Here is a 13,902-nt window from a genome sequence, read left to right as displayed (position 1 = left end):
TGTATTTGAGCCAATACGCACTTGGTTTCAGCGAATAACGAAACTCACTGAATCAAATGGAAATGTTGACAGAACAGGTAATTAATTTTCCTGCAGACCAGATATGGTTTAACATTAATATTAGTTGCTCGTTAATCAACAAGATAGACACTTCTTTACGGTAAGTGTACAGTTACATAAGTGCAACTCCGCATATGTCTGTCTCCGTTGTTCTTAATTGGGAAAACAGAGAAAGACGTATGATCGCAGTGACATCGCGTGGACAAGGATTGCTCGTATACAACGAACTCAACATAATAAAAAATTAACTATGCAAAGCAAAAACAAAAACGATTGATCTATTGTGAGATTATGCAAATGACTGTAGGATTACATACAACGAAGTAAACAGAGTGTCTAAAGGTAATTAACCCTTAACCTACAATTTACGTTTGAGAATGGCCGTAATATTTACGTTTGATCCGATCATCTACTACGGGCTATGCCCGTAGTTGTATGGCGATGGTCTACAACAACGGGCCCTCGAAACTAAAACATTTCTGTATAACAATAATATTGTGGGAAAAGTATATAAAATATGTAAAGTATCTTGTATAAGTATACAAGAATATCGTCTCACGTGTTACCTAGCTCTTCATTTAAAACGAAAGTCGGTTCTCTGGCTATCTGCAATTCTATGGGTTCCGAACATGTTTTTAACGCGTTTCTAGCCTCGACGATCGACATACCACGCAATCTACGTCTACACACTTGAATGATCTCGTCACCAATTCGAAACTACTTCAATTTGCCTGTTACTTCATTTGCATCCATCTTCGAAATCACGCTGCGAGATATTAAGGAAACTTTCGACGTTCCTCCGTCGCATCTTTCTCACGTACTCGTGCTAGATCTTGTTTGTTCACCTGTACAGTTCGCACAATACTCTGTAAATCCTACGAAAACCTCATCGCAACCGTCCGTGTTGTCCCCATCCGACGCTACCGCGGTTAATTTGGGCGCTCCAATTTTCACATACTGATCCGCTCGTATTAAAGTTATGAGATGGATAGGACGTGACAGGTACCAAAGAAACACTCGGAAATGTTTAAACAGTATATTTATTAACAATGCTCGCTTTCGACACTTTACGTAGAGCTCGCGATTGCAATTAACAATTCGCGTTTCTCGGTTACAACTCGAATGATACCGATCGAGTTAAGATAGCGATTGAGCAGAGTGCGCGCTATAAGTTAAGATGATGACTGCTCAAGATACGTCGAGGAACTGTGTTTTCTGTGACGATAATGCTGCAGAGGAAAACTGTGATGGGTGTATCTAAGGATACGAGATCACTGGATTCGTTAAGGAAAGTTTTCGTTAGGAAAGTGAGCGAAATGGACGTCGCTGTTAATTGGTTAATCTACTAGGTTAGTAGGTAAGGAAGGATGCTAACCGCCCTCGAGTAGGTTGCTAGCAAACATCACATACATAGTCAAATTAGTCAGGAATACGTTCAAGCAACCATCGTTACAATACAAACTAACAGCAATTACTTCCAGATGTCAGCAGTATATGCACCACCGCGACACAAAATGATATTACAAAAATGGGAAGAGTATTTTCAATCCTTAGGTGACAAAAATTAACTCAAAAATTAACATATCTTGAGGTAGAACACTAAAAATATATTAGAACTAGTAATCTCAACATATTATCCACAGGAAGACCAACATACTGGTCGACAGATCTAAACAAAATACTTGATTTGTTTGATTTTGCAGTTATAAAAGGACTAAACAAATTAAAAATAACACCCAGTCTTGAGCTTAGTTGATCATACTCCAGCAGACAACCTTGACAAAATTAAAACAAAATGGCAAGAACATAGAACATTTGGCAAACAAAAAACATCTAAACAATCTCTCAAAGGAAATAAAAAGTAAAATAAAAGATCATAATAACAACAAATTCTCAAAATTCATACAGGCACTTTCTGCGCACGAGAATGCCAACTACACTCTACACTCTATGGAAAGCCACGAACAAAATAGAGAAACCAATAAAACTAATCCCAGCAATCAGAAACATACAGAACATATGGGTCAAAAACAACGAAGAGCAAGCTGAAGAATTTTCCAGCCATCTTTGTAACACATTTACTCCATATAATAGTAACAACACTAAAACGAAATGTCATTCAGACGAAGATGCGTAAAATACTAGTACTCCAACTAACAAACATTACACCATACCTAATACAACACCACAAGAAATTAGAATCATAATCGTGAAAACAAAAAACAATAAGGCACCAGGAATTCTAATCAGTGATAAAATCTTCCCTCAAAAACAATACGTTTCAATATCCAATACAATTTTAAGAATCCAATACCTTCCTAATTTATGGAAGCTAGCACAGATCATAATGTTACCTAAACCAGACAAAGGCCCACACCAAACTGTATCTTACAAACCAATATCACTACTTAATATGCTTTCCAAAATTCTAGAGAAAGTAATATACGATCGCCAAAAACCAACAATAAAGAAAAAAATTATTATATTATTATAACAATAAAGAAAGAAGAATTAATGCCAGATCACCATTTTAGATGCAGAAACAAACACTTCACGATAGAGCAAATGCATAGACTCGTCAATGAAATTTTACTAGCAATAGAAAAGGAACGATACTGTACAGGACATTGAGATTGCACTTCATGGACATTGAGAAAGCATTTGACAAAGTGAACCATGAAAGTCTCTTACAAACAATCAAAAAACACTTCCCGGAACAAATCCATCACTCACTCAAATCATACCTAAGCAACAGAACCTTTGTAGTAAAAATAAAGGATGTATATTCTGAAGCAAAGATATCAAGGCAGGGGTACCGCAAGGAAGCGTCTTAGGACCAATATTATACACACTATACATGGCCGACATATCAACAACTACCAACAGCAAAATAGTGACATTCGCGGACGACATGGCTGTACTAGTCAGGCACACCAATCCAGAAACAGCAGGTACATTACTACAAGAGCATATCAGAAAAATAGAAAAATGGCTACAAGATAAACAAATAAAAGCAAACCCCAGTAAATGTAACCATATTAAATTTACACCTAGGACTCCACTTAGACACACAACTGACATGGAAACAACATACCAAATCGATTATAGACAAAATACGGATAAAAAGAAGACAGATGTACTGGCTGACTAGTCGAAACTAGAAAATAAACAGAGCATAGAATATAAACTAAAAATTTACAAAACGATAATAAAATCAATGTAGACGTACGGAATACTGCTATGGGCGACAGCAGCAATGAGCCACATAAATAAACTAGAGTCGCTACAATCGAAGATACTGAGAACAATAGAACGCCCCGTGTCAGAAACGAGGATATACGCAAAGACTTAAAAATACCAACGATTAAAAAAGAAATCGGCAGGTATGCAGAAAAATACAAGGAAAGAACGGCGACACATCCAAACTAGCTGGCTGCTAAAGCGAGCAAAATTCTAAAAAAAAGAAGACTAAAGAGAAAACACCCTACTAACCTCACTAAAGAAATAAAATAATCAAACTCGAAGATGGTATCCCGCTGGGGGTAACCAACCACATGTTATTTAGCAATTAAGTTAGAAAAATTTCCAAATGTCCAGCTGGACAAATTGTAAAGTACAAATTAAATAATAAAATTCTAAAAAAAAGAAGACTAAAGAGAAAACACCCCACTAACCTCACTAAAGAAATAAAATAATCAAACTCGAAGATGGTATCCCGCTGGGGGTAACCAACCACATGTTATTTAGCAATTAAGTTAGAAAAATTTCCAAATGTCCAGCTGGACAAATTGTAAAGTACAAATTAAATAATAAAAAAAAACTTTAATGCGATATGTTCGTACCCTCTACATTTAAAACACTTAGGGCCTTTCGACTTGTTCGGACAATCTGTACTCACATGTTCTTTATCATTGCAATTATAACACCTTTTATCCTTCACATTTTCAGATTGACTGTACTTTTTGTTGTTTCCGGTTTTGACCGGCTTCGCAGTCGACTTTTGTTCTTCGTAGATAACTAATCTATTCCTTAGCCCCTTGACTGACGTAGTGCCGTATAGTATAGACTTGTTACTCTCTTTGTCTATTATTCCGTCTATGATATATTCTACCTTTGCTTCCTCTTCTATATCCACATGACTAGCTATTTTGAGCATGCAGTACATATAAACCAGGCATGCTTCATCGTTTCTCTTTTTTGTTTCCTCGAGTCTCTGGTGTACTTGCCAAACATTAATTTTCTTTGAGAATTCTTTTGTGATTGATATTAAACGTGTTGTTTCAAACGATGAAACGAGTTAATACTTGATATGGTCAGATACATTTCAAATCGTTCTAAGTACAGAATACAGAGTTAGTCGTCGTTCGCTACTTGATATACGGATACTAGGTAATAATTACTGAATACTTACTACTGAATACTGATTACTGATTCTACTAAAGAGCGTGTTTCGTTTATTTATAGTGGTCAGGGGAGTACCGTCGGGGGATGACTCATGTGCCGCTACACTTTTATTAATCCTCGTTTCAACTCATGCCAAGTCCTAGGATGGCAGTCGAAACTCTCGCATAAATTGCCTTCTGTGCTTCTGGCCACATGCATGTGTCTGCAATTTCTTCGAACGACTCGAATCATCGATCGACATTTTCACTTTTATCACCATTAAATGCTTCTAATGCGTCTTCGACGTTCTTAAAACTAAATATTGAACCAACATGTGCTTTTTGATAGTATTTGTCACGATGTCTTTCTCCTGCGTTCTCTTACGCGCGGGCTATCCTCCTCGACTGACAACACTCCTTCTCAACTAACGACTGCCTGTTAATTCGTCTATCTCCCTTAAGCATCCCTTTGTCTTTTCTCATAGCTCCACCACGTACATGTTCCGCGGCCATGCTCACATAGGCCTTTTTTTCCGCCTAACTAATCGACCGAAGGACCGACGACACATTGAAGTTTCCAGACCCTTTTGGTCTATCGGCACTTAACCTTTCCTGCAACATGGTTTATGGTTCAACGATATTTCATAGGCAATCTGTCAATGATACTACACTTAAGTTCTGAATTCCAACGGCAATGTAAGGAAATGAACCAGGACACATAAAAGTATGTAACAGGTGAAGTCGTACAGCTCCTACTTCCTGAAGTGTTTGTTCCTTGCTAAGTTCCTAACGTAATATAGAATGGGAATTTATATTGAATTTATAATTATAAGTGTCTACTACGTAATAAACAGTAGCAGCCGCTTTAAGTCAATTTACAAGAACAGATACTCACTCTGTATCCTATTTCATCAACCATTCCTCTTTTATCATATCGGAACCCTTCTCTGCGATCATAATAATCGGAGCATTGGTATTACCACTGACTATGTTTGGCATAATTGAGCCGTCTATGACTCGAAGTCCGGTGACTCCGTGAACTCGAAGCCGAGGGTCTACTACAGCTGTTGGATCCGAATTAGGCCCCATCTTGCAAGTACCCACTGGATGAAATAGAGTCGTGGAATAGAATCTGATCGTGCACTCCCAATATGAATCGGTATACATAGGAATATTCTTGCAGCCAGGAAATGGTACCGGTATAAGTTTGCTTCCATAACGTCTAAATGATGCAGTTTTACTCATCTCGACCACAAACTTAATTCCTTCTATCAATGTCGCTATATCTTCCGGGTTTTCGAAGTAGTTGGGATAAATCAACGGATGATCGAAGGGATTGCTGCTTCGAAGCTTGATAACCCCTCTACTTTTCGGTCTTATAAGCGTAGGAAGCGCCAACCACAAGTCCCTACCGACGAACTTCCTATATACAGCTTCGAAGAATTCTGTGGACAGACCCTGAATGGTCTTAAAAATTTCGCCGCCGTCTGTGTTCTGACTCAATGTCCCAAAATGCACTTCTATGTCTGGGAAATCGTCCGAGGCATTCGCGTATTTGGTATTGATAAAAGCTAGTCCTTGGAGTCCTCCTAAGAGAGTTAATGGGCCAGCTCCGAATAAGGCGTATTCTAGCAAATATCGAAGATTATACAAATTGTCCTCTGGCAACGATACTTCTTCATTCAGCAAGAAGAAAACGCCTCCCGCATATATGTGATCTTGAAGGTTATAACCCACTCTTGAATTCTGAACCACTGGTATCCTGTGTTCCGCTAAGTGTTCTCCAGGTCCTATTCCAGACAGCATCAGCAATTGAGGGCTGTTGATAGATCCTGCTGAAACTATCACCTCCTTGTTGGCATGGACGCGCAGCGTCCTTCCGTCTCTAAAGAACTCTACACCGTAAGCCCTCTTTGACGACGGATCTATTAAAATTTTCGTAACATGTGCTTGCATAGCGACGTGTAAATTCTTACGCGCGCTGGCCGGCCGCAGGAAGGCCTTCCCCGTGGAACACCGGCTCCCATGTCTAATGGTCCCTTGAGGAAACATAAAGCCAGTCTGCCGTTCTCCATTAATGTCTGTATTCTCGTAACCCATTTCTCGTCCTGCTTGAAGAAACGCATTACCCAGTGGTGTGTGCCATTTTGATTCTTCGACAGTTAGGTAACCCCCTCTCGAATGATACGGAGTCTTGGTGTAGTTCTGATTCCGATTGTCTTCCGATTTTTTGAAATAACTTAGGACGTCCTTGTAGGACCATCCTGGATTGCCTAGTTGTTCCCAGATGTTGTAATCCTTTTTGTTACCACGAACATAGAGCATGTAATTTATCGTGCTGCTACCTCCGATCACTTTGCCACGTGGCCACAGGCAGCGACCCTCCTCCATCGCTATAGGCAGAATTTGTGATAAAGTACATGAAAGGCGATGCGAATAATTCGTAATCGACTATTAATATTGTTTGGTGATTGATTTGCGTTTATATCTCTTCGCGTTCGACGATAGGATCATTTGCCGGTTAACGTTTGTGAGTTAACGTTAGAACTACGTAAATGTACCTAAATATTCTATATATAGGTCAGTATAATTCAAACAATATTAGTTAAACTAAATAGATCTATACAATTATTTAACTATTTAAGCAAAAATCTGTGTCAATCTAGCTAAAGATATATTATGTTTGTTTCTATTAATATCGAAAAGGAAAATTTTCCCTCACCTATATAGACGTATTGGGTAATTCTGGTATTAATATTTATTAGGATGTAAAGTTATGCATACATTAGTATTATTACATATTAATTACCTCTACAATAATTTGGACTAGGTTCCGTCGTGTATTTCCAGTCGATCTCGGTGAGCTGCAGATTGGCAGCAGTAATAGGAATATCATATATAATGCTTCCATCGCCACCTGCTTCCAAGAGGAGTACGTTCCAGTCTTCTATCTCGGACAACCGACTCGCTACCACGGCTCCTATAATCATGTAAATTGGCAGAACATTATAGAATATAAATAAGAAAACATCAATCTACTCAAATATTGGAAATACTTTTATTTCAAAAATTTGTAGTTTAATTGATATTAATCATCGAGAAAGGAAAAATATTCAGTCCATAACACAAAACGGATTTCGTGATAAATCTACAATATGTTGCAATAATGTATAATTTATACGATATTTATAATGTAATATATATTTATAACATATTATAAATAAACTTAATTTACATTTATAATCAGGAAAGGTGACGTTAAAATTTCCTTGTCAATATATACAACAACGTATAACGGCATTATTATACTGCAAAACAGATAGAGCAGCTAAAGGAAGGATGCATTGGGTAATCGAGATGTGTATATTGTTAGATTTGTGTGTTACTTTATTATGTGGATAATAAAGCGCTCCTTCTCGCGTGGAAACACACAGATACGCGCTTCTTTCTCATATTTTCATTTCGTTTATGTGATTTTCTATCGATATCATGAAAAAACATACCTGCAGTACCACCGCCTACGATTATGAAATCGTAAGATGGCAAGAGTGATTCGGAAGGAAGATTCTTCGAGGAATAATTAACAATCGAATATATGGCGTATAGCGATAGGCTTAAGAGAAAGGAAAACATCGATCTGACCACTTCTGATCGGACTCCTCTCAGAATATTGTGATTGACATCCATTTTATACGTCTCCAATCTTCTTTATCGAACTGTAACATTAAGATATGACAGCTTACCAATTATCTTTCATAAACTTCTGCAAGTGGCCACTCGCGGCAATTTCGCGAGTTTTCCCATTGACCGTAACACACAATAAGCCCTTTTCAAATGCGTAACAACATATAATGCTATGTTTGAGAAGCTGCTAAGTTCTCGCGCATAATGTTATTGGTACTAGAAAGGTTAGAATTTCTTAGACTTATAAACGTATCAAGATATAAATGTGTAAAACTAGAAATAATTAAAAGGGACAAAAGCATAAGAAGAAATGGAATTTTATATATAATAAAACGTGCAGGATATCTGTGCGTAAAAAACAATTATTAATATGCACATTTGGGTGATGTTAGCGCGTCTTTAACTTAATATCTACAGGATATACAGGGTGGTCGGTAACTGGTCGTACAAGCGGAAGGGGGGGGGGTGATTCTACGCGAAAAGAGAAGTCGGAAATATAGAATAACAATTTAAAAAAAATATTTTTTTTTCATATTTTTCCATCGAGACAACGATCTACAGTGAGATCCGTTATAACGAAACGTGATAAAGTGCACGCGTACCGAGCGGAAATTCAAAGTCGATTTTCTCGAGAACAAAGCCTCAAACGAAAAATTTTTATTCTATATTTTCGACTTCTTTTTTCGCGTAGAATCACCCCCTTTCCGCTTGTACCACCAGTTACCAACCACCCTGTATATAAGAAAAATATATCGAGACGATTTCGATTCAGCTTATATTTAGTTCTTCGAAAAATTGTTCCTGCAAAATTGATCCTCTTTCTCCTAGAGAAAAAAATCATGACTTCGATAAATAGAAATGTACTATAACGAGTAATTAATGCAAATTGGATCTATAAATATCTGAAATTAATTATTACACAAATTTAATGCGAAAGCAGTGAATGTATCAAAGAAACTCTTTGGACAGCATCCATGTGGAAGCTGCTAAGCATTTAGTAATCTCGAACATAATGATACGTAAACCTTCACCCGGGCATGTTACGTTTTTTACGCTAATTTAATTTGAAAGATATATTCATTACTTTATTTATTTGTGTATTATAGCTATTTACTGATATCTGGTTGTTACATTGTCGATTTACTTTTCTCCAACACATAAATATTCTTGTATGGTAACTATTCCGTAGAAAGAAAACATCACCGATTCGTATAACATTGAAACGCAGTTTCAAGGTAGACATTCTGATCAATATCTGTAGACGCCACTTGGCCTTGGTTTCCAAGGCATTGGCAAAAATATTCAATTACATCTAAATTACGACGACACTTCCTTCTAGACAGGAGAGCACACTTTCATATAGACCTGTTTTATATAAAGAGAACTCACTAGTGAGAGGGATAACTATTTTTAATATTATACGAATAAGAAATAGAAAGTGATTAATGGCTTATGGATTGGGCTGTATTAATAGCGGATGGCACAAAATAATATTCGATAAATTTATTGATGCAAGGAATGCTACACTTAATACCGACCTTCAATTTGTCGAAAGTGTCAGATATATAGCTTTATTTATTGAGAAATTGTTTATAGAAAAAAAACTTGTAAAATGAATTGTTAAATAAAACATATTAAACGTAAATATCTTTCTACCTTGAAAACTAATGTCCAGTGACCGGTGTATGTAGATGCAGTAAAAAGTTGTCCAGAATGTTTGTTTTGATGAAATGTTTCGGTATCATCCAAATTGATGAGTTGTATTCTATTCTAAACAATTCTCTATTTGACATGTACACAAATGGCGAATAAAACTATCAGATATTGGAAAACCTATAACATATACGTGAATGTTATATCTTACGATGTAGAAGATTAGAAATAACGGAAAAATCGAATATTAGAGAAAATGCGGAAATTTTGAGAATACGTACGTGGATTGAACGTGGATTCAAACGTAAGAGAGTGCACCGATCAAACACAAAGCAAGGAGACAAATGCTGCCTTGCCAGCGATCCCTTGAATACTCAATTCTAATTAACTATTCTGTTTCTATTCATCATTTATCTCATTATCATCTGTTTTATTTATAGTTTATATGTAACAAGGAACATATAGATATTCATCAAATAAATATATGCGTGCTTCCTATTTAGCATATACGTACGTTAGAAATAATTCACAAGAAAATAAATCAGTCAAATATGCGCTAAGAAATATACTGCTCACAAATATAAGCTAGAAAATACAATTATTGGTTAAAATAACTCTATATAATGGTTGTATTAAAGAATGTTTTGAATAAATTATATTACATTTTATGGGATTCACCGGATGTATACCATTTAATTTTGTTATATCTCATTCTGTTGCAAATACTTGTACCTGAAAATCAGACAAAGTATGGAGTATAATTGTATCACTTGCTTTTAATGTTTCTGTCTACAGTTTTCGCCGCTTACCTTTAACTGTGTTCTCGAGTTCATCAGCGGAGATCGTTCGCGTTGTAGCTTCTGTCAAGTATATACAAATTGACCTTACCGGCGGAGAGTTGTTTTCAGAATACTTTTATGATAGTAATTGCCTGTGAATACCAAATGAGCACAGCTATAACATATCTGCAATAAATGTCACTTTTTAGAAATGTATTGGCCATGTTGAGATATTATTAAATATCGTAATAATTTGCATAATTTTAATAGTCTTTCGGCAAGAGTAAGAGATTTCAAGATTGACTTAATTTTTAGGGTGCAGTACGGTATCTTTGTATTTCAAATACACTTAATGACAAAGATTAAGGGAGTGTCCTAAATTAGGATGTTCTAAAACAGCGATTTTTTTATGATTTTTTTTTTTTTTAGAAGGGAAAGAAAGAAATGAAGTTACTGAATTTTGAGGTATGATTTTATATATATTTAACGAATACAAAAAAATTTTTTTAATGTAAAAAAAAATTATAACAGATTTTTAAGCCTATTTCATGGGCTGTAGTTTTTAATCGGTGGGAAAGATCCACCTCATAATTCTTGACTGAAACAAAAAACCAAAAAAGGATTAAATTATTATATATTTTTCTTCTCGATGAACTAAAAAAGTTCGTCAAAAAATTTATTTAAATAATTGGTATAGAACCTTAAAGTATATTTTATCTTTTTATAAATCACATTTTTTCTTTAAACCTGCCAAAATTTTTAATTTCACACTATTTTCTGCTTTTTTTTTTTAGTTCATCGACAAGAAAAATATATGATAATTTAAGCCTCGTTTGGTTTTTTGTTTTAGTCAAGAATTACGTGGATCTTTCCCACCGATTGAAAACTGCAGCTCATGAAATATGCTTAAAAATCTGTTATATTTTTTTCACTTTAAAAAAAATTTTTTTGTATTCGTTAAATATATACAAAACCATACCTCAAAATTCAGTAACTTCATTTCTTTCTTTCCCTTCTAAAAAAAAAAAAATCATAAAAAAAACGCTGTTTTAGAACATTCTAATTCAGGACACCCCCTTAAGTAATAGGACGATCGTTTGAGAATTACTGTATATTACTATCCCGAGCTACACAAGTCGGAATTAAAAATAACATAAAGAGTTAACGTTTCATACTTCGATAAACAATTTCAATATACATACACAATACACAATATACATCAATAAACAAAACACAAGTTTCCTCACAAAAGTTAAAAAAACACGAGGACTGTCATATGGTCTCGATGTAGTGTAATCAAATAGCCAAGTTAACTCAAACTCATTTCAGAACCCAAATGAACGTTTGTGAGACTATATTAAACGTCAATTATCAAGACGTTATTTTATAAAGAAAATGCAATTACTACGACAAATTATAAAATATAGTCTGAAATATCGGCTGAGTTTCGCATTTGTTTACCCTCAATCGCATCAGTGCCACGCAGATTTCATGCAATCCTTCCAAATCCAAAGTTATATATACAACTGTGAAAGGCAGTAATGTGACTGGTTGCTTTTCACTGGTTGTCTCGTTTAAGTTACTTCGTATCATCGTGTGACGTACACCTACGTATTACATATTAATATTTGCTACTTCAGCAGTCTTGTTTACATGTCGCCATTTAATTTCATGCTAACCAATAAAAATGGGTAAAAGAAAAAAACTGCACTATAACCTTGAAATTAGCACTAGATTCACAGAACCCGCCAAATAGACGGATTTCGAACTTCGAAATGAAATACCCCAAAAACCATAGCATTAATTTTAACCATTTTGCATCGCAAATTAATCATTTCATCCAAAGAATTTATACACACAATTATTTTTTCGTAAGCTTTTTAATTTTTGAAATTTGTATGTAGTATATCTACCTCTACGAAACCCGTCAAATTGACGGGCTAGCTAATTTCATAAACAATCCTTATATGTTTGCTTTGTTTGTAAAAATTTCAGTTATTGTAGACAGTCTCCGCTTATTGTAAGTATTTATAATAGGGTAATTGAATTTGGGCACAGTATTTTCTTATTTTGATCAATCCCCCTTTTCTAGTAATTATTCTAGTAAATCTAGGGGATATGATAAGATATTGAACAAAATTGTTAACATCCATGAAGATTGTTCCAGGGATACTTCCGAAGAAGACCTGTATGCTAATGAAGATAAGACTAATTCACTTAGGCCAAGGTGAAGCTAACAGTGAATGTTCTGGAATACACTGAAGGTGGAGAGGTACGCTCCTGATCAAAAAGATAGTCCAGGTGTGCTATCTTCAATTTCTCAATGGCACGTTTAATGTTTTTCGTTTGTAACGTATAATAATAAAAAGCAACGTATAGTAAAAAAAAAGAAAATTCTTGAACTAAAACAGCAACAGTTATCACTAGCAGAAAGAAAAGAGACAATGTCAGTAATTCGACGACAAATGGGAAGAGGCAGCGTGATGGTTTGGGCCAGCGTTGACAAGTATCAAGTTCATCAATAGGAGAATGAATAGTGTTCGATACATAAATTTAATCAAAGAACAAATAAATAATCGTGTAGAACGCATTTCTGGATCTGATTACATCTTTTAACAAGGTAATGAATCTGTACACACATCAAAATTGGTCCAATCATATTTTAATGAAAATAATATATCTATTTTGCCATGGCCTGCACGCTCTCGGGACCCAAATATTATTAACAATTCCTGGGCAAAAATTATTCACGGCGTATACGCGAATGGAAAGCAGTATGACACGTACAAAAATTTGAGGTGTATAAGATCATGATAGGTACCGCTGGTGTATAAGATTTTTATCTTTATCTGAGTTGGAGAAATGTTCTTCCAACCATCAGGACCGCTCCTTTCTTCTCTTCTAGAAATCGTGAAAAACGACTATGAGTGCCAGAATTCGAACCTGGGTCTGGAATATTCGTAACCGATTACGCTAACCACAGCGCTGCTGTCATCCTTCCATAGCATAGGGTCTTTGTGTAGTAAGTCACGGTACAGAAACCGTTGGAAAGTTTGTTGTTGAGTGCCGCTACAAATTAAAAAATGCAATTGTACGCGAATGGGAGATACGTTAAGTCAAAATTATATCCAGAAACTATATAAATCGATATTAAATCGTACAATAGAAGTAATAGAAAATAAAGGAGGATGTACCCATTATTAAATAAGTATGTATGTTTGATAAGTAATTATTGTTAGTTACAATTTATGTTGATTATTATTCTCTTATTGTACATGTGCTATCATCTCGTTCTTAAAATAAAACAATTTTTTTGTTAAACACTGAACCTCATAATATTTTTA

The 13,902-nt window shown here is 35.4% G+C and overlaps 1 protein-coding gene across 2 annotated transcripts; it reads right to left on the bottom strand.

Annotated features, from left to right (window-relative positions):
- Window positions 1-5,102: 5,102 nt before the first annotated feature.
- On the bottom strand, window positions 5,103-12,231 carry LOC138188627 (glucose dehydrogenase [FAD, quinone]-like). 2 transcript variants are annotated; one of them, XM_069130596.1, is made up of 8 exons: window positions 12,020-12,231; window positions 10,589-10,744; window positions 10,442-10,511; window positions 10,061-10,364; window positions 9,783-9,959; window positions 7,946-8,158; window positions 7,252-7,422; window positions 5,103-6,835 (listed from the first exon to the last, which is right to left on the bottom strand). In XM_069130596.1, exons 6-8 carry the CDS (start codon window positions 8,127-8,129, stop codon window positions 5,346-5,348), a joined length of 1,845 nt encoding a protein of 614 aa, XP_068986697.1. In that variant the 5' UTR covers window positions 8,130-8,158; window positions 9,783-9,959; window positions 10,061-10,364; window positions 10,442-10,511; window positions 10,589-10,744; window positions 12,020-12,231; the 3' UTR covers window positions 5,103-5,345. The 2 variants fall into 2 exon arrangements, with proteins under 2 accessions (XP_068986697.1, XP_068986698.1); XM_069130597.1 differs by having other exon boundaries at window positions 10,294-10,364.
- Window positions 12,232-13,902: the final 1,671 nt, after the last annotated feature.

This window comes from Bombus flavifrons, chromosome 17 (assembly GCF_040668555.2).
Source record: "Bombus flavifrons isolate JBK064 chromosome 17, iyBomFlav1_principal, whole genome shotgun sequence".
Classification (NCBI taxonomy): domain Eukaryota; kingdom Metazoa; phylum Arthropoda; class Insecta; order Hymenoptera; family Apidae; genus Bombus; species Bombus flavifrons.
The sequence above is the reverse complement of the archived record's forward strand: the minus strand, read 5'-3'. Positions and strand labels throughout refer to the sequence as shown.

Excerpts from the sequence above, each read along its gene's own strand:
- LOC138188627 (XM_069130596.1), bottom strand. The coding sequence starts at position 8,129 with ATGGATGTCAATCACAATATTCTGAGAGGAGTCCGATCAGAAGTGGTC. Across the intron at positions 7,423-7,945 it reads CGTAGGCGGTGGTACTGCAG|GAGCCGTGGTAGCGAGTCGG; the intron begins GTATGTTTTTTC and ends ACATGATTATAG. Across the intron at positions 6,836-7,251 it reads TAGTCCAAATTATTGTAGAG|CGATGGAGGAGGGTCGCTGC; the intron begins GTAATTAATATG and ends TTCTGCCTATAG.